The 22,048-nt window shown below is 44.0% G+C and overlaps 1 protein-coding gene across 1 annotated transcript in view; it reads right to left on the bottom strand.

Moving 5' to 3' along the window:
- The window catches only part of SBF2 (SET binding factor 2), a gene marked incomplete in the record, with an annotated part of 632,543 nt that overhangs the window by 58,952 nt on the left and 551,543 nt on the right, over nucleotides 1–22,048 (bottom strand). The window contains 3 exon segments of the mRNA XM_077453547.1: nucleotides 715–891; nucleotides 12,792–12,976; nucleotides 17,963–18,007. Of these exon segments, the coding sequence (XP_077309673.1) occupies nucleotides 715–891; nucleotides 12,792–12,976; nucleotides 17,963–18,007 (407 nt within the window).

Here is a 22,048-nt window from a genome sequence, read left to right on the forward strand (position 1 = left end):
CTGCGATGTCGGCACCCGAAGCCGATCTGTCGCTCGATTCTCGGGTGTTACCGCCGCCATCTTCGCTATGGGAATCACACGGTTCCCTGTTGCGCTGAGCAATACGGACGATCCCTGCTGTCTCTGGGACCCATGCGTTTCTCAGCAGACAGCGGGGAAGGGACAGGAAGTGGCGTAAATACCCGCAGATTCTGCGGCTATCTATGCCTGGAAGTGGGTGCAAATACCTGTATTATACAGGTATCTGCACCCCCCTTCCCTCTGAAAGGTGCCAATAGTGGCACCGGAGGGGGGGAGGGTTCCGACGAGCGGAAGTTCCACTTTAGGGTGGAGCTCCGCCTTAATATTCTATATATTCTGTTTTTTAGAGCAGGCAGGGTGGATCGGGGAGCTGACAGGCAGAGAGGGGGGGGGGGGAGGGAGACACAGACACAGGAGAGCAGGCTGCAGATGACGGAGGCATGTACAGATGATTTCGGTGTCAGGGCTCAGCAGCCCTGATATATCTGAGTCAGCGCAGAGAGGAAAGGGAAGAAACTGGCAGGATCAGCCAAGTATTTCAGGTGCTACAGGGGGCTAAAATGACACAGCACAAGCATTGTGATGTATAACACGCTTTAAGGGAACAGGAATTTTTTTTTGTTTTGGATTAACAAACACTTTAATAGGTAACACAAATGCGTCAAAAATCCCCAGCACTCCTCCCCTTGTCACCTGTAGGAACCAGTCTGAATCAGCCAATGACTTGAAAAAAGTGGCATCCGAGTCGCCAGGGACACTGCTCGGCACACAAGCTCTCATTAGCTTCTTAAAACTGGTCTTCACTTGCCGAATATCACCAAACTCAACCGGTACAAACTCACAGTTCAAGGCAAAGTCAAACTTGAAACCCTGGAGAGGAAAAAAAACAAAAAAACACGGACCATTATTAACAGGCGGGAGTTTGAACGTTGCTTATTGTCCATAAAGGACTGCAGTCTAAACAAAACTATTCCAGAACATACCCAAATCCACGGCACCTCTCCAAAACCATGGACCCATGTCCACGGACCGTCTGGGTGCTGCTTCCTGACATGGGTGCTGAACATTCGGCTCTGCAGCTGTTGTGGAACTACAAGTCCCATGAGGCATTGCAAGGCTGAACAGTTACAAGCATGACTCCCAAAGGCAGAGGCATGATGGGACTTGTAGTTCCGCAACAGCTGGAATGGCCACAGTTTGAGAACCTATGTAGCCCATCTCCAGTCCAACATGACAATGAGGTTGATTTAGGAAAACTGGAGCATGCAAAATCTGGTGCAGCTCTGCACAGAAACCTATCAGCTTCCAGGTTTTTTTTTTTGTCAAAGCTTAATTGAAGAAGCTGAAGTTAGAAGCTGATTTTCTGCCATATACAGGGGCACCAGATTTTGCACTTTCCTTTTATAGTAAATCAACCCCATTGTAAGAAGATGAAGAGTTGCTGGTTTGTGATACTTTATTCTCTTGCCAAAAGACTGCCTACATATAGTCTTCACTAGGGATGAGCCGAACACCCCCCGGTTCGGTTCGCACCAGAACTTGCGAACGACCCCCGCGTTCGGTACGAACGTTAGAACCCCATTGAAGTCTATGGGACTCGAACGTTCGAATTGGAAAGTGCTCATTTTAACGGCTAATATGCAAGATAGTGTCCTAAAAAGGGTTTGGCGACCTGCCTCCTGCCTCAGGGGACATGGGTCACTGCAAAAAAAAGTTTTAAAAACTACCGTTTTGGCGGGAGCACTGATTTTAATGACGATTAAAGTGAAAAAAAAAAAGTGAAATATTCCTTTAAATATGGTGCCTGCGGGGTGTCTGTAGTATGCCTGTGAAGTGCCACGTGTTTCCAGTGTTTAGAACAGTCCCTGCACAAAATGACATTAAACGGAAATAACACCATTTAAAACTGCTTGCGGTTTTAATGTTATATCTGGTTCCTGCAATATGGTTGAAAATCATTGAGAAACATGGCATGGGTAGCCCTCCCTGCCCATTACCAGCCTATTTGGGTCTTGTACGCATATTAAGGGGAACCCCGTACCCATATTAAAAAAAGGAAATGCGTGTGGCCCCCAGGCCCTATATACTCAGAACAGCAGTATACAGGCGGTGCAAACAAGACAGGGACTGTGTAGGTTTGTTGTGTTAAGTTGAATCTGTTTGTCATTTTCAACCGGTACATTTTTAAAGTGTAGCTCCAGTCAAAAAAACTATCTTTAAGCTTTTTGGAAAACATAGGGAAGGGTTATCACCCCTGTATAATTTGTTTTGTCGTCCATCTTTTTTCATCTCACTTGCTGCTGTCTCCTTGCGTTTGCAAGTAGGAGATGTTTGTAAGTTGGATGTTTGAAAGTAGGGGCCTGCCCTATATTATAGCGGTATGTACTGGGTACAGAGCACGCAGACAGCACGCACTATCTCCTAACACTACTGACTGCAAGCTCTATTATTAACCACTTGTTAGCCCAATATTTGCATAAAGTGAAAGATGAAGTTATGCTGAGTAAATAGATATCAAACATGTCACTCTTCAAAATTGCACATGCCCGTGGAATGGCGCCAAACGTCGCTACTTAAAAAATCCCCATAGGCGACGCTTTAAATATTTTTTTACTGGTTACATGTTTTGAGTTGCAGAGGAGGTCTAGGACTAGAATTATTGCTCTCGCTCTAACATTCTCGGCGATACCTCACATGTGTGGCACATGCGAGCACATGGGGACATGGGCGCTTTAATTTTTATTTTATTTTTTTATTGTTCATTTTACTTTATTTATTTTAGTTTGACATTTTTTTTCCCAAAAATTTATTTTTGATCACTTTTATTCCTATTACAAGAAATGTAAACATCCCTTGTAATAGGAATATGGGGTGACAGGTCCTCTTTACAGTGAAATCTGGGGGGTCAATATGACCCCACATCTCACCTCTAGGCTGGAAAGCCTGAAATAAAAAATAAAAAAAAGATTCTGGCTTTGATCGTACTGGCGAGTTGGTAGAAGCACCGGAGGGCGGTGAGGGGTGGGGGGCGTCTATGGCTGGGTATTTCAGGGTATCACCGAGTATGGCTGGGTATCTCTGAGTATGGCTGGGTATGGCAATTTATGGCAGGGTATTACAGAGTATTGGCGGGGTACTACAGAGTAATAGCAGGGTACTGCACTGCAGAGTAATGGCAGGGTACTGCACTGCAGAGTAATGGCGGGGTACTGCACTGCAGAGTAATGGCGGGGTACTGCAGAGTAATGGCGGGGTACTGCACTGCAGAGTAATGGCAGGGTACTGCACTGCAGAGTAATGGCGGGGTACTGCACTGCAGAGTAATGCCGGGGTACTACAGAGTAATGGCAGGGTACTGCACTGCAGAGTAATGGCAGGGTACTGCACTGCAGAGTAATGGCAGGGTACTGCACTGCAGAGTAATGGCGGGGTACTGCACTGCAGAGTAATGGCGGGGTACTGCAGAGTAATGGCGGGGTACTGCACTGCAGAGTAATGGCAGGGTACTGCACTGCAGAGTAATGGCGGGGTACTGCACTGCAGAGTAATGCCGGGGTACTACAGAGTAATGGCAGGGTACTGCACTGCAGAGTAATGGCAGGGTACTGCACTGCAGAGTAATGGCGGGGTACTGCACTGCAGAGTAATGGCGGGGTACTGCAGAGTAATGGCGGGGTACTGCAGAGTAATGGCGGGGTACTACAGAGTAATGGCAGGGTACTGCACTGCAGAGTAATGGCAGGGTACTGCACTGCAGAGTAATGGCGGGGTACTGCACTGCAGAGTAATGGCGGGGTACTGCACTGCAGAGTAATGGCGGGGTACTGCAGAGTAATGGCGGGGTACTGCAGAGTAATGGCAGGGTACTGCAGAGTATGCACTGGTATTGCAGAGTATTGGCAGGGAATTGAGGGGTTAAATTCGGTGAGCAGCGATGTGGGCACTGCAGATGCAGCCCACATCGCTGCTGACACCGATCTCTTTCCCCTCCGCTGTACCGATCGGTACAGAAAGGGGAGGGAGGAACAGGCGTCATAACATGACGCCGGTTTGTTTCCAAGTGATCACTCCGTCATTTGACGGAGCAATCACGTGGTAAACGGCCGCTATGAGCGGCCGTTTACCGTGATGCGCCGGGTCCTATGGACCCGGCGGTCACGGATGCTCTCGAGTGCGCACACCTCGGGGCACGCGAGAGCAGAATTCTGGGAGGCCGTTAATTAACGGCCTCTCTGAGTTAAACAACCGCCCTGAAGCCGTTAATCGGCAATGGGCAGTTGTTAAGTGGTTAAAGCTAGATCACTAGCTATATAGGTGAGGTGAACATAGTGGTGTATACTGCAGTCAGGGCACAGACAACAACCACTACACAGCAGCAAGATAGGAAATCAGCCAAAAACGATTGGTGTGTACTGTGTTGAAGGTACACAGAACACCCACTGCTTCAGATGCAAAGTAACACACTACAGGAGGCCGCCTTAAAGGCGGCCTTATATAGTGTGGGGCGTGCACTACACAGCCTGAGCTATGATTGGCCACAGGCAGGATGCCTGTGGCCAATCATGGCTCTCCTCGCTGCCGGCGCTGCGATTGGCCAAGCATGCGGGGTCACAGTGCATGCTTGGCCAATCATCGGGCAGCAATGCACTGCGCCAACGCAGTGCATTGTGGTGCGCGCGCGCGTCACTCGAATTTTGACGCGAACGGCCAAAACGTTCGGAATTCGCCGAACGGCCAATGTTCGAGTCGAACGTACGTTCGACTCGAACACGAAGCTCATCCCTAGTCTTCACCTAAAACAGCCATTCTCAACCAGGGTTCCGTGGAACCCTAGGGTTCCTCCGGAGATGGCTAGGGGTTCATTGAGCTGTGGCTGATTTAACCCCTGTTTGATGGTACCTACATACTTCTGAGCCAATGCCACTTGGAGGATCCAGTTGTATGACAGCAATGATCTTTATAGCTTTCTGTAAGAGGGCCATTCTTACCACCACTGTAAAAAAGGGTATTCTTCTCACTGACCACCAAAGTAAGGGGCATCGTTCCCACTGACCCCCAATTAATGGGTTTTATCAGGGGTTCCCCGAGACCGGAAAATTTTAAGGGTTCCCCTGGGGTAAAAAGGTTGAGAAAGGTTGACCTAAAAGATCACACTCCCTATTTCACCCCAATGGGCTTGCTCTCAAGGATACAGTAGGTAAATGAAGCATCCAAGGAAGATGCCCATCGCTTTCTTTACCTACTCCATCCTTGTGAACAAGCCCATTGGGGTAAAATGCAAAGTTAGTTTTTCGGGTGGAGACTTTGCATGTAGTCATTTTATCGGCAAAAGAATGAAAGATAAAAACAAGATAACTATGGAGTGCAACTCTTCGTCTCACATTTAAACTATTCCGGAGTTTCAAACTGTAGGGATGTTCAAATCTCTAATTATAACCTACTGACCATTCCGTCTTTGCCTCTGAAGCAGAAAGGATGGCTGAAATCTAAACGGCTTGATTTCCTAAATCAGATACTGAAAATAATTTGTCGCCAGTGCCCACCCCACTTTAATGTGAACCTGTCATTTCTACCAAAGTATATTAGGTAACATTATATTGCAGGGCCTGGAAGTACCTTCCCTGGTCTACAAATCCCTTATATTGTGTCTGGGGTGAACCCTGGTGGTATACAAGGACTTTTCTTCCCTCCAAGGTAATGGTAATACTGGTCTTCTTCTAGCATTAAACCCCCACCTCCTATTGGTCAGGGAGGATCTAGCAGCTGACTGGAATTAAAAGAGAAGTACAGTAAAACCTTGGTTTGAGAGCGTTTTGCAAGACAAGCAACATTTTTTCATAAATTTGGACAAGCAATGTCTTGATATATAAACTGGGTATAAAAGAGAAGCGAAGCATCTCCAAGTGTAGCAATATGGTTACATTTAATGAAGCTACAACATTTAGCAACTCACATCCTCGCAACTCATCATCCTCTGCACCGGCATCAACGTCATCCCTTCCACTCTGCACGCCACAAGCTCTTCAAGCCTCTCTTTCAGATCGCTCTACTGCAGGGTAGTCTTCCCGGTCACCATTGCAGATTGACAGCGGTGAGAGCTGGCGGTGCGGAGGATGGTCTATGTCAGGGATGTCCAAACTTTTTTCAAAGAGGGCCAGATTTGATGAACTGAACATGCGCGAGGGCCGACCATTTTGCCTGACATTCTTTGAGCCATTAAAATTCGGTCTTAGTGTGTTCGTCTGAGCACTAATACACTACCCAACAAGAATTCTCTTGCCTTTGTGGCTGTGTGTGGTGAAGAGATGAACTCAAGTGTATTATTTGGATACACCGTATTTATTGGCGTATAACACACACCTTCACATTAAGAGGGAAGCTTCAGGAAAAAAAAATTTTTTAATTTTAAATAAAGAACTGTGAAGCAAAATAAGGGTCAGTGCCCATCTGCAGACCCACAATTGCCAGAAATGCAGCGGCCACCATTGCCAAGAATGCAGCCCCACAATTGCAATTGCCAGGAATACAGCCACCATTACCATCAGTGCAGCCATGGAGGGCATGGAGGGCAGCACGAGCGCCAAAGACATCCTACAGGAGAATTTCCTGTTTACACAATGGTCTCTTTAAGAGAAAGTCCTGCCTCCTCTGATGGACAGAACAGTCATCCAATGGCAGAGATGGGACTTCCTATTACAGCTGCCGTGTAAACAGGAAATTCTCCTCCTGTGTGCACAGCACTCATCTCACCTTCTCCCTCCGAGGCAGCTGGACTATATATCTTTTGTTCCCCCCGGCGATTTCCGAAATCGCCGGGGGCCACAAAAGATGTATATGTTTAAATAGCCAGGCGGGCCGCTTAAAACCGGCCGCAATTGGCCCACGGGCCGGACTTTGGACATGCCTGGTCTATGTGGACTGCTTTACCCCGGATGCCTTCATACTTAGTTGCGCCTGTTTTAATCATCAACCATGTGAGTTGCTAAACATTATACCTTCATTAAATGTAACCATATTGCTACACTTAGAGGCGCCTCTCTTCTCCTTTATACTCTGGAGCTCCTGCTGGATTTTGCTTCTAATCCCCTTCTGGAGGCTTCCATTTGTGGATGGACATTTTATGGTTACACAACCTGGTCACATTGCTATAATCTTTTGATATGGACTATAAACTGAAAGATCTAGGAATAAATAATTGTTTCCATTATTTTTTATGGGGAAATTCGCTTTGATATACAAATGCTTTGGATTACAAGCATGTTTGCGGAATGAATTATGCTCACAATCCAAGGTTTTACCATATGAGAGTCCTTTTTTTTTTTTTTAGCTTCATGTCCAAAGTGCTGCCCGTGGGCCAATTGTGGGCCTGTGGGCAAATAGCACATTTATCGGCGCTGCCTCAGAGGGGACAGGGAGGGGGGCGGGAAGAGCACCGTCAGATTACATACAGGAGAATCTCCTGTTTACTTTGTGGCGTCTGTAATAGGAAGTCCCGCCTCCTGGGCTGACATTGGACGACTGTTCTGTCGATCATAGGAGGCAGGACTTTGTATTAAATAGGCAGCAGTGTAAACAGGAGATTCTCCTATAATCTGTTGGCACTCGTCCCGAACCCTCCCTGTCCCCTCCGAGGCTACAGATGGGCATCGATCAGGTTGCATTCATGGCAATTGCAATGGCGGGGCTGCATTCATGGCAATGGCGGGGCTGCATTCATGGCAATGGTGGGGCTGCATTCATGGCAATGGCGGGACTGCATTCATGGCAATGGTGGAGCCTAACAGACAACCTCTATCTGCACATTGTGTAGCTGGATTCTATGCTGCACATTCATTTTTATCTGGGAACTTCACAGGTCAGAACTGCAGTATAACAGGCAGCTACGCAGTGTGCAGATTGAGACTGTCCGTAAGAGAATTGATCTGAGCTGTGTGCTAAGTGGGAGGAGGAGGGAGGGGAGAGAAGCTGTGTTGCCTGTGCCCAGACTGTGAGCAGTAGGCAACAGGCACAGCATCCATGCAGGATGGGGGGCAAAACTGAAACTGAAATCTGGGGGGGGGGGGGGGGATTCAACCAGGTCTATACCATTTCTGTAATTTTCCACTTTTATGCAGAGGAAAAGCACAGTGTCTGAACTTGTTTACTGTTCAGGTGTGTGCCTGTTTACTAAGCACAGCCACATCTCCCAGTGGAGGAGGGACAGAAAGAGGGGTGGATTGCTGAAGTTGTAACCACCCCCTCTAAACTTACAAACAGGATATAAACCGTTACTAGGACCTACATGACAGATGAAGTGCCACTGCTGAAAAAACAAGAGGAGGGAGGGAAAAAAATAACAGCCGATTCATGATTCTAGTAATATTTGTTAATTACTGTATGTATTGGCGTATAACACACGCTTTTTCACCCAGAAAATCGGGTGCAAATAGCGCATGCGTGTTCCCCCCAATACTTCAATTTTAGCTACCTCGGAGGGGACAGGGATGGGGGGCGGGATGAGACGCAGTCAGATTACATACAGTGATAATTTCCTGTTTACTTGACGGCCTCTAATAGGAAGTCCCATTGGATCACTGTTCTGTCTATCATGGGAGATTCTCACTGTGTGTAATCTGTCGGCACTCGTCCCGCCCCTGCAACCCCCTCCCTGTCCCCTCTAAGCTGCAGATGGGCATCGATCAGGCTGCACTGATGGCAATGGTGAGCCCGCTGCATTGATGGCAATGGTGAGCCCGCTGCATTGATGGCAATGGTGAGCCCGCTGCATTGATGGCAATGGTCAGGCTGCAGATGGGCACTGACCATTACTTTGCTTCAAAGTTCCTTACTTAAAATGTATGTTTTTTTTCCTGAAACTTCCCTCTTAAAATGAATGTGCGTGCTATACGCTGATAGATATGGTATTTAGCCTATTCTTCTCCTTTAATACAAGGAAGGTGTGGGGCTTGATCTCAACCTTCTGCAGAAACAAATGGGTCCACTTTAATAATGAGGATGTATTATTAGTTTATTGGTCTTTTCTATCATGGCAACTGCAGTTTGCTTTGTCTGACCCGTAAGACAGCTATGTAGAGCAGGTCTGGATAGCGTATACAGATTCTGTGTCAGGACACCGTCTCCAAAACAAAGGTGAATTACTGACGCAACACAGCAACGCAACAACAATTAAATCGTAACGCCATGCGAGTGCCAGAGGTAAAAAAGGCAATCAATTTTAATAAGAAATTTAAAACTCAGGATTGAACAAGCTACTAAAATGATTTCGAAGTGCATCACATTTTGGGGTACCATTGTATCCAAGTGAGATATTTAAAAATGCAATCACCAGGTGTTGATGTTTTCCCATTTCTGAGCTTTGTCATTGCAATGGTCATTTTCAATATTTGTAAAGCTAGGGTTTAATCTGCCTTCGCTATTTTTTTTTTCTTTTACCCCCCCCCCCCCCATCATGCTAATGACATTTTTACATAAAACCTTAACATTTTCATGTATTCCTTCCACTGACACCAATGAAGGGCAAAATGTCTTCCACTGACAACAAAAATGGGGCACCATTCCTCCTGCTGACACCAACTATTCCCCTCCCCCCTAATACCAAAGATCCAGGCAAGGAAGAAGCCCCCCAAGATTGGTGGGATTATGTGGGCCCAAAGTGTACAAAAAAAAGTAGCAAAACATAAATGTAAAAAAACAAAACAAACAGTATTACATATTTTATTGTTACAACAAATTTAAAAGAAAAAACAATACGTGGCTGGTGTAGCGGCTAAGACACAAACAGGGCATAAAAAAAACAGATACAGAGAATTCCATATACATTGTTGGCCCCATAAAGGATGAGACATGACCACTACATACTCAGGAACCTCGACACGTTTCAGAATGAGTAATTAATTCTTCAAGGGGTTAGTAGCAATTAGTGCAACTGCTACTAACCCCCTGAAGAAGGAATTACTCATTCTAAAACGCGACACCATCCTGTGTATGCAAGGGTCAGATCTCATCCTTTATGAGGCCAACAATGTATGTGGAATTCTCTGGTTTGTATGCCCTGTTGGTGTTTTAGCAGCTACACCAGACATTTATTGTTTTATCTTTTAAATGTGTTTTAACAATAAAATTTGTAATACTGTTTTTTCAATTTATGTTTTGCTACTCTTTTTGTACACTTAGGACCCACATAATCCCACCAATCTTGGGGGACTTCTTCCTTGCTCATGCTTATTTATGGATGATGACCCGCTCTTCTTCAACCATATCTTCTTCCCCCTATCGAATACCAAAGATCAGACATTGTTTACTCCCACCGGGCACAGCCTAGCCCCTCTAAAGTCTGAGGGACAGTAAACAGATGTAACAAAGGAGGTAACTGTATCAAATACACTGTGCTTTAGCAAACTAAAACACAATTGAGTTAGGGTTTCCATCTACGTTATCATTCTGACTGCAAAAGCTGGTGTGCCTCTGGGCTTTATAACACCTTTACAAATCTCAGACTTCCTCAGAATAAAACTAGCCACCTAGTTGGGGGTCTCTTGTGAAAACAGAGGACTGAGAGATCATTCATATAAACAGAAGAGCTCAACTAGTGATCCTTGAGCTTTCTTAATAGCGAGCAGCAGATGACCCAACGTGTAAAGTTGGCTGAGCAAGTGTCGGAGAGACCCCTGTGTCAGATGATCTTCACGGCATGCATTAATTCCAGCGCAGTGTTTATGAAAAGCGATAAAGCAAAGCAATTATGAGACCAGCAGCACCGGGTCGCTGTCCTGCGAAGGGGGCCGGTGATAGCACTAAATGGTGAGAGGACACATTCCATTCTAGGAACACCAGATCAAGATAGGAGCTCTCCCGGCAGAACATGCCTCCGACACAGGAGTCGCTGCTGTTCTTGGACCTTGCCCAAATCTTACAGCGATAGGACAAGGAATGTCACCCATAGAGCAATGTCCTCTGAGCATGGGGGGGGGAGGGGTTAAGAAAATGGGTCGTGGGATTATCAAGTTGTGTATTTAGAGTGAACCATGACTGTAAACTCAAAATTACCGAGAAGCAGCTATTTGAAGAATGTCTCGATAAGGTCCTGTACCGGGGAAAAAAAAGGGACCTGGCTTGAGGGACTCCAGGAATCAACATCAGCAAACTGCTTTTTAATGAGACCGCAAATCAATAAATAATAATGTATCATCACTTTGAAAGTGCCTCTGCTGAAGGGTGCAAACCAGCTCCCAACAGGTGAGCTTTTCTTTATTTTTATTTTTTAAGGATACTTTTTTTTTTTTGTAGGAGCCTGGAAAGCATTGCACCAGTGATGAGCAGATCACTGGTGCCATGTAGGTCTCCTACAGACTGTCAATGTAAGTTGTATGGGCCGGCAGTTTCAAACTGACAGGAAGATTCAATGAACTAAAGACAGAGCTCAATGTAAAAGCTGTCGATACTTGTAGTTTTTACAGTCACAGAACATTAAGAATAAATGATGCGGCCAAGCAGGCGGAACCCCCACTCAGCCGTGTTTTTTTTTTTTTTTTTATTGGAACAGCAGGTGTCAACACTTTTAGCACTTTTTTTAAAACCTTTTTAATATTGAATTATTTTTTTTTTATATTATCATTTGTTTTTAGAATTTTTGGTATTTTTATTTGCACACATTTACAGCTCGGCCATATATATTGCTCTTCTGGCTGAATCTATTTTAGTTTCTCTTAGCTGAATGGTATACAGCAAAAAGGAGGCAATACCCCCTCTGGGACTTTAAAGGTGGCCACTAGAAGTAATATATTTAAACCGTAATAATCAAAAAAATCAACGTTACATTGCTTTTTCTTTTTTTTTTAAAGACATAGGTTGAAAAAAGACACAAATCTATTTAGTTAAAAAAGGACAGTTTCCCCAATGGGGCTTTGGATAACAATGTCATTATGGTCAAGAATTATCTAGAATAAATAACCAATAGATGCATTTATTTAAACACCAGGCAAATATATTGTGATTCAATTAAAATCATCACATATAAGAGTACTGGCCAAATAGTACAATACATATTCCACAATAAAAGATTAACAGATTTACACAAAAATGTATACATTACAGTCATCATCAGGGGGATAATTGGTTCTATAAATCCCCCTGATGATGACTGTCCACAGGTTGAAATGAGTCAGAGTTTTTATACCTTCTACAATCCAGATATGTAATAATGTATACATTTTAGTGTAAATCTGTTAATCCTTTATAGTGGAATATGTATTGTACTATATAGCCAGTCCTCTTATATGTTATGATTTTAATTGAATCGCAATATATTTGCCTATTTAAATAAATGCATCTATTGGTTATTTATTCTATATAATTCTTGACCATAATGACATTGCTGTCCAAAGCCCAATTGGGAAACTGTCCTTTTTTGCTATTGTATTGCTTTGGAGTGCGCCGCGCATACGTCGCTCTCTTATATGTGTTTTTCCCTATATAAGTCCATCTAGTTAAACCAATAAAAAATAAATAAAAAAAAGTTGATTAAAATCAAATCAATTAATTATTTTATCAATTGTGATGTTTTATGATGATTAAAAATAAAATATTAATTGTTTTAATATATTACTTCTAGTGGTCTTCTTAAAAGTCACAGGGGGTGTATTGCCTGGTTTTGGTTGTATATCTATTGAGGGATGATGGTAAACCACTAAAACAATTAACTTTTTTCTATAATCTTAACTGAAGGGTAAACACGGAAAGGACAAACATTTTAACAAATAAATACTCCTTACCCTCAACTGAGATTTTTCACCAAAGATGTACAGCGCGGCCTGGCGCTTTAGCAGGCTGTTCTGTAGTGAGGTCTGGTCGCTGTATGAAGCTCCGTGATCCTTTCCTGCTAGCCGGGCGCCCACATCAATAAGTGGTGTCTGGGTGGTGATTAGGCGATTGCTTGAGCGCAGGCTGGCCCAAACGCCTGGTTACAAATTACAAGAGTATTAGAAACAAGAAAAGAAAAAAAAATCAACGGCAGTAAACTTATGACAAACTCGATGGTCATTGCAGAGCAAGTCGTATCTGCGGAAAGGCGTGCATAAAGTCTACAATAAATCACCTCTAAGGAAACATATCCAATAGTCCATAAAGCTTCCTCTAGGTAAGGAATAAATCTGTTTGAGACTGATATTTCAGTTATGGGTTTGTGCCAACCTGTCAACACATTGATTCTTTTCCTATTTGGTTTGAGACTTCAGTGGCATCAAGAGGTCTGTCTTGGACTGACTCAAATTGCTGCTTTATGGATTCTGCTAAAACGTTGACTACAAACCTTCCAAAAATGTATAGTGGTGGGATTTCTCTGATGTAGATCTTAATGCCCAGCCAATACCACGATGAATATGTCACATCCCCTCTTCTGTATCATTTATTCACGTTTTGTACACTGCAAAGACTTTAAAATGGTTGTATTTGATGCAAAAACGATGGTGCTAATTTCTCAGTGCACTTGGTCCCCAGGGGGAATTAATGAAGATTAAAAAAAAATTAAGAGACACTTCTTCTTTAAAGTCTTGCTCAGCTTCATAACCATCGTGATAAGAAAGAAGGAGGTCCAAAAATCTGTAGAAACGTCTTGCTGCTACAGGCTACGAGGCACAGGGTGGTCACAGATCCCACCAACCACCATCCAACCCAAAACATGAAACACCAGTCTTCAGTAGGCTTGGCCTTTAAAAAGGCAAGACTGTCCAATCTGAATTTATATAGACACCAAGCATGGGTAACCCAGCAGAGCCCCCCAGCTGGCAAAGTTCCTTACCAACAGAGGATACAGGTCAACCAAGCTCATTTTGAAATGTGGCACAAAATTGCTATGGGAAACTTTGCAGAGTTTCATATTCACTTAGAGGTGATAACTATAATCAGATAACACTAGAGAGTCAATTTGCAGTGTTAGTGCTACAAAAGTACAGATCTACAGAAAAAGAGGATGGAGTAAATGAAAATGCAAGTGTTACCATGTGGGATGCAAAGTGTGTGGGCCATCAGAGACCCAACAGAGTTATATGACAGCAAATGATGGGTCTGATGTGTTGGGAGCGAGCAATGTGAAGGCAATGTAGGGTGACTACTGTGTGACCTGCTTTAAGGACTCAGCTACAAGTCAGATTGTCAACCACTTTTCAGAAAGATACAATTTTAAAGCCTAACGCCAGGTTTCATTCAGCTTTAAAGAGGTTCTAAAGGTTATTTTTTATTTTAACAAACATGCTATACTTACCTACACAGAGACAACCCCCCTATCCAACTCTTCTCAGGTCCCCCACTGGCACTCCTGGTAACTCCCAGATTGCTATGGAGGCACTTGTGCATGCTCACTCCCAATCCACCTCGTCCCCAATCCCGCTCCCTCCTCACTGGTGGTGTCTGACAGCCAATGACTCCCACTGCTGTCTCTAAGCCAATGAGAAGTGTGAGAGCCGAGAGAGACTCGGCTCTCGTGCACATCGCTGGATCGAGATCGGGCTCAGGTAAGTATGAGGAGGGTCGGGTGGCATACATAAAGTGAAGGTAAAAAAAAAACTCCCTACTGTTTGTTTGGACCAAGCTGGTGCAAAGAAACAATTTCCTTCACTAATACTGCCAGCACTCTATAAACTGTATGTAGCACTGGCTACATAGAGTATACAGTGTTGTCTTCTGGCAGCGGTACGGGGGGGACAACTTCCTGTTTCATTGGCGAAACAAAAACAAGTAGGGCTGAGCGCTGCTCAGCCATTCACAGGAAGCCTTATATTTTTTTTTTATGAATGGTTACAAGGGTTCCTCTGATTGGCTGAGGCGGAGAGACGGGCTGATGATGTCATAATCTCCACCTCAGCCACAGAAGTTCACAATGTGCAGTGAAATCAGAGTAACCCATTTCAGTACAGTCCTGTACAGCTGTGCAAGACTGAAGGCAAGGCTGGAGATCAGCTCTAAAGACTAAAGAATCTTTCATGTAGCCAAGTCATTGGTTGCTATATCAGCTCAGAGAACGTTTCTATTTGAATTACTCTCCCCCCATTAAAAGGTGGAGACAAGTGATCCAGATACCGCTGCAAGACATCGTTTTTAGAATCCCCCTCCTCTCTTTTGAGAGATAGCATTTCCCCTGCTTAACGTATGCCAAGCTCATGAAGAGATTGCCTGGGTGGTGAATAGATCCTATTTACCAACTAGATGTTTGTGCTACTATATAAAAAGGAAATAATTTGGGAAAGCTGGAGCAAAAATGGAGCAGATAACCTCAGTAATCAACTAGGTTTCTTCTTTAAAAACAATTTTCTTTTTTTTAAACCAAACACTTTAAAACAGCAAGTTAAAAAACAGTGCATACATGTATTGAGACTTTTCTGGTAGGCTCCCCATCTGCTGTGCAGGACCTGGGATTCTCTATTATTATTTAAGGTACTTATATAGTGCCATCAATTTATACAGCACTTTACATATACATTGTACATTCACATTGGTCCCTACCCTCAAGGAGCTTACAATCTAAGGGTCCCTAACTCACATTCATATACTAGGGCCAATTTAGACAGAAGCCAATTAACCTACCAGCATGTCTTTGGGGTGTGGGAGGAAACCGGAGTACCCGGAGGAAACCCACACAGGCACGGGGCGAACATGCAAACTCCAGGCAGGCAGTGTCATGGTTGGGATTCAAACCAGTGACCCTTCTTACTGCTAGGTAAGAATGCGACCCACTACACCACTGGGCCGCCCATGATCTCTTGGTTTCAGCTTTGCAAGCTTCACAAACCAGAGGTCATGGCCTTTCCTCACCCCCCCCCTCTTAGTATGTCAATTTGCTCCTATATTTGCATAGGAGGAAGAGACCATCGCTGTACAGAACAGAGCGGCACCTCCAAGTCCTATGTTCTCCCTTGGCTGATAAAGGAGCAAGAGAGAGGCAGGATTAGAGTGGAGAAAGAACTGCAATGTCCAATCCCTGGCAAAGAATCCTGTAAGGAAAAAATTACATCTCCTTCATCGGACGGTAGCACTCCATCTCCTCCCACTCAGGTTGATGAACAGCCTAGGCAAGATGGCAAATGGGTAATGTGAAATATGAACAATGTAAAAGGCATACAGACGTTTAGGTATGCATGCATAAACAATTTTTAATTTGCAAATTCAAAAGGGTTGTTAATGCTTCCTATCCATTAAGGTGAAAAAACACCTGGCAGTGACCGGCCCCCCCCATTTTACTTACCCAAGCCCTGTAATTTCTCACGGCAGAGACACGCTATTCCTCTGCCCGGGGTTCTTAGCTCTTGATTAGATAAACTGGCCATTGGCTCCCACTGCTGTCAATCCAATGACACGGGCACCGGGGCCGAGCCCTACCTTCGGAGTCTATGGACGCCGAATGATGTATTCTTGAGTGAGCCCTCAAGGTAACCCCCTGGGAGAGCGCTTCTCCTAAGGTAAAAAAAACTGCTGGCAGTCACCGCCCCCTCCCTCGTTTTATTTACCTAAGCCCTGTAATTCCCACGCCAGAGACTCGCTGTCCCGGGTATTGATTGGATAGATTGATAGCAGTGCAGCCATTGGCTCCCACTGCTGCCAATCCAATGACGTGGGCGCCAGGGGGTGTGGCCGAATCCTACATTCGGTGTCTATGGACACCGAATGATGGACTCAGGAGCGCGTCCGCAAGGTAACCCCCCCCACGGAAGAGCGTTTCTCCTAGGGGGTTATCTGATGCGAGCAGGAGCCGCGAGGGATGCCAGAGGTCGAGGATCGGGGCCACTCTGTGCAAAATGAACTGCACAGTGGAGGTAAGTATGACATGCTTGTTATCTTTATTTTTTTAAACTTGAAGCCTTACAATCACTTTAAATTGAATAAAAGATACTTTTTCTTGAATTTTTTTATGACATTACCACCTCATACATCAGAGCATTCCAGAACTTAACCTCTCGCACTGTAAAAAAAAAAACCCTCCCTGGACTAAAAAGTAAACATTTATATCTCCAATACTTTTAATGTCAGCATGGACCATAGGGTGAGTACATGGATTGAAAACTGGCAACAAGGGCGAGTTCGGAGGGTAGTGATAGATGGGGAGTACTCGGAATGGTCTGGTGTGGAAAGTGGGGTACCCCATGGTTCTATCCTTGGATCAATCCTGTTTATATTATTCATAAATGATCTGGAGGATGGGATAAACAGCTCAATCTCAGTGTTTGTGGATGATACTAAGCTAAGCAGGGCAATAATGTCTACACAAGAGCTGTAGTAAGAAGACAAGCCGACGGAGGCAGTGTGATGGTTTGGGCAAGGTTCTGCTGGGAAACCTTAGCTCCTGCCATTCGTATGGGATGTTACTTGTGATACCTACCTAAACATTGTTCGTGACCAAGTATAACCCTTAATGTACACGGTATTCCCTGGTGGCAGTGCACTCCATCAGCAAGATAATGCACCCTGCCACACAGCAAAAATGGCTCAAGAAGCAAGCATGAGTTTTAGATGTTGACTTGGTCCCCAAATTTTTCAGATCTCAATCTATCAAGCATCTGTGGGATGTGCTGGAAAAACAAGTCAGATCCATGGAAGCCTAACCTTGCAAATTACAGGACTTAAAGGATCTGCTACTGACAGCTTGGTGCCAGATACCTCAGCATGCCTTCAAAGCTCTAGTGGAGTCCATGGTGCAATGGGCCAGGGCTGTTTTGGGAAAAGGGGGACCTACTCAATATTATATAGTCCATCATAATGTTATGGCTGATCAGTGCATATATTAAAAGTCACCTCCAGATTTTTAATTTTTTTTGCTATGGGCCACCACTCCACTTCTACTCCAGCTTTCATGAATTTCCAGTTTCCAGTGTCTCAAGCTGCTCCTCGATGTGATAAATATGAGGAATGAGAAGGCTATGAAGGGTAATGTGTAATGCGGACAGTGAGCGAGTACCTGCAGCATGTATCCTTGCCTTAGCAGTTGGGTGTAACCCGAGGACTGACAGAGGAAACAAGAGAGAAAAGGAAAAAGACAGGAGGTTTCCGTGAGACAGGACAAACGCATCAGAGCATACACAAAGAAATAGACTTTAGGCGTGCAGAAGAGAGTCCTGTCTCACTGTTCTCCATCACGTTGTTGTTCAAAAAGCTGAGATAGAGATGTAATAAATTATTGTACCTTACACCACACAAGACTGGATATCCTGCCACCACAACCTACAGCCCTGGTGTCCAACCTGGACCCTGGGGGCCACAAGCAGCCCTTTTGCACTCATTTCACACTATCTTACTTTTTTATGCTATAATTAGCAGCTTTTCTATTTTTATGTTTTTGTCCCCAGTCTCCAACAAGTCATAAAGCATGTTCCCAGTCTTCAACAACTCCTACAGCATTGTCCCTAATCTCCAATAACTCCCACAGCATTGTCCCCAGTCTCCCAACAACTCCTACAGCATTGTCCCTGCATCTTTAAACAACTCCTGCAGCATGTCCCCAGTTTTCAACAACTCCTAGGATGCTGTCCCAAGTTTTCAACAACTCCTAGGATGCTGTTCCCAGTTTTCAACAACTCCTAGGATGCTGTCCTAAGTTTTCAACAACTCCTAGGATGCTGTCTCCAGTATTCAACAACTCCTAGGATGCTGTCTCCAGTATTCAACAACTCCTAGGATGTTGTCTCCAGTTTTCAACAACTCCTAGGATGCGGTCCCCAGTCTTTACCAACTTGTACTGCATTGTCCCCAGGCTCCAACAACTTCCACAGCAAGTTCCAAGTCTACCAACAACTCCTAAAGGATGTCCAGAAGATTCAAAAACTCCTACAGCATGTCAACAGTCTCCAACAACCCCCATAGCATGTGCCCAGTCTTCAATAACTCCTACAGTATGTCCCCAGTCTACGAACAAACCCTACAGGATGTTACTAATGTCCAACAACTCTTACAGCATGTCCCCAAAAACTCTTTTAGCATGTCTCCCAACTCCAACAGCATATCTCCTATCTCCAACAACTTCTACAGCATGTACCCAGTCTTCAACAACTCCTGTAGTTTACAGTCTCTCTTTAGTGACATCAGGGGCCAGATATGAAGGCCTTTTACTGTATATCTAATATGTTGACAGGCACTGACCTACAGAATTAACGGAGAAAAGGACGGCATACTTTGCTTTTCTCTACAGTTCTTTGAACCCAATGTTAATTGTGGATTGGTTGTGGGTTTCTCAAAGATTTGGGGGGTTAAGTTGAAAATCAGAGGTTTGTTTGAGGGTAAGGTATTGATTTAGGGGTTAGACTGAGCTTTAGGTTCATGGCTTGGGTGGAGGTTAAGCAGTTAGGTTGACAAACAGACTTTGGTTTAGGGTAAAATACTAGACATTGGGCTCATCAGGTTAGGGATTGAAATCAGAGCTTAGTTATGCAGACAATTGTATTTTACAACTACAGATTTAATGATCCAGTTAGCAGTCACCAATTTAAGGACACACTACTCCAATCATGTACAACTGATCGCTACAAGATACAAATGCATGGTACATGTGTAGCCTGCTCCATTGGGAGATATTTGTTCCATCTGTTTAGTGATCAACTGCTACTTCTAACAATTAATTCCAAGTATTTTTAATGGAAGGACGAAGTGATGAAACTTCTCCTGTACAGATCCACTCTAATGAGGTAACTGCTAGCAATTGGCTAAGGCTGGGTTTACACCATTGCGAATTGGATGCGGGGAACAGGAAACTTTGACCGGCTCTCTTTGGAGCTGGTTGCCGTATCTCCGCAGCTGGTCTGGTGCGTTTTGCAGGACCGTTTCAAGTCCGGAGTCAGCCTAAAATTTGGGCTTAAATCTGAACTGAAACGGTGAACCAGGATGCACCGGACCCCTGCTGTGAGACGGAGGCGGGGATGGTGTGAACCCAGCCTTAATCTCTCAGTAGTAAGTGGTTAATATTGACCATGTATTCTCTACATTTACACTATTACTGTAATGTTAGAGGACATTAGTAATATAAAGAATATTGAGTGTGACGATGCCTCTTATCCACATTCCTTACTATTTGTATTAATGACACATCTACAGTATTTCCCTGGGAAAAAAAAAAAAAAAAACATCCTTTTTCTATTTATTGGTGCCAAACCTCGACTGTATTCCAAAACTCCAGGACCAAAAACGACTGTCAGTAATCAAATGCTTAAATCAGAAATGAATGGTGGGGGCAGGGGATCCATTCTTGATCAGAATTAAAGCACAGCCAATTCAAGTCTAACGTCTGCCGTGAAATCTCCCTGCAGCTTTTCATCTTGCAAGAACGTGACGGGTGAGAGAAGAAAGCCAAGGCACACCACCTAAGAGAAGAAACCTTTCCATGGAGCTGGCCAGCAGACAGCCATAGCAAACAAGGATTCTGCAGAGTTACATGGAGCAAAACCACCTAGCCTGAGTAACGGAATTTGCTGGGGCTCCCACTCAAGAGACCATTTGGCACAATGTAACTGAAACATGAGAATTATCAGATTTATGTTTTGCAATAGATGTATGACTGATGGGCCAAAACAGGACTTGACATTACAATGCTGTATTTGGGATATAAGACACTGGGCTGGGTTAGCGCAGGCACATGGAAAAAAAAAAAAAAAAAGCAAGCAACATCTGTTAAATATTGTAAGAGTGAAATAGGAACGGGCATTACATCACATAAAAGGTAGAACCCTACATGATATTTACTGGCAGAGAGGGTTTTATTTATCCGTTGTGTCCTGCCCAGTATTGCATTAAAAGGGACCAGGAAAAGAATATGAGAGCTGCCATTGCCGACATATTTTTAAAGGTGCAGGCTCCAGAGTCATCATTCCAATCCAGGCTTCTCTCTTTAGGCAGTCCCTAAAGAGTCAGGTCAGTGGCCCATTAAATGTAAACCCAAAATCTATTGTCAGTATGTCTGGCACCCTGCCTCACTATATACAGTTTTCCCACGCGCAGGAGCCGCTGTTTACAGCACGGCATACCCATGCGGTTCCTTCAGAGTGCCTGTGTCGGTGACGTCACTGGCAGCATCTATATCTTAAAGCGGTTTAGGAGATATTTACAGTACACCTATAGGTAAAATGCATAACATGGGAATTTACTGCCACTTTAGCAAGGTCTTTATGCCTGGGGGTGGGAAGAACTGCCTGATCACCATGATTGGTGGTCACAATGGTAAATGTGAAAAAGCTGCGCCAATAACAATATATAATAAAACTAATGCCTAAAGAGCAATCATCCAATTGTGCATATGACAAACACAAAAATATGTATTAAATAAGGAACATGTAGTCCATATGAATTATGAAGTAGGCTGGCTTTTCTCTTCACACATGCACCTCATGTTTCAGAGAGTGTCTCTGTACAATATAACCAGGGGTTACCGGAGACATATGTGACCACTGATCATTGGAGTTTTAAAGGCTGCGGTATTGCCATATATCCATGCTAAGGGCTATTGTGGATGCCGGAATCGGGATTTGTTGTTCCATTACCCCGCTGTGGGCTAGTATCAATAAGGCTGTTATTATCCATATTTCTGGTAAGCGCATCACTTATTTGGTGACGGGCACAGATCTTCAGTTTTGTGTGGATTCACGGTGGTGACATGATAACCGTCTCCATATTGGAATATTTTTTTGGACTATAATTTATTTACACCAAAAAATTTCTTTTTGTTATTTTCACTTTTTTATCTTCACTTTTTTATATGTAACTTCATAATTCATATGGACTACATGTTCCTTATTTAATACATATTTTTGTGTTTGTCATATGCACAATTGGATGATTGCTCTTTAGGCATTAGTTTTATTATATATTGTTATTGGCGCAGCTTTTTCACATTTTCCATTTATTTCAGTGCTTGTATCTCACTTAGAGCTGCTGCCTACAGTTTGTTTTCACTTTTATTTGTATTTATTTTTGTATTTTCTACATGTAACTTTTTCCTGAGCGCAGTTTATATATATTTTTTCTATACTGGTCACAATGGTCACTGGCTCTCAGGACATAT

This window comes from Lithobates pipiens, unplaced genomic scaffold, assembly GCF_037356315.1.
Source record: "Lithobates pipiens isolate NorthernLeopardFrog02 unplaced genomic scaffold, aLitPip1_a1.2 Scaffold_24, whole genome shotgun sequence".
Taxonomy (NCBI): Eukaryota; Metazoa; Chordata; class Amphibia; order Anura; family Ranidae; genus Lithobates; species Lithobates pipiens.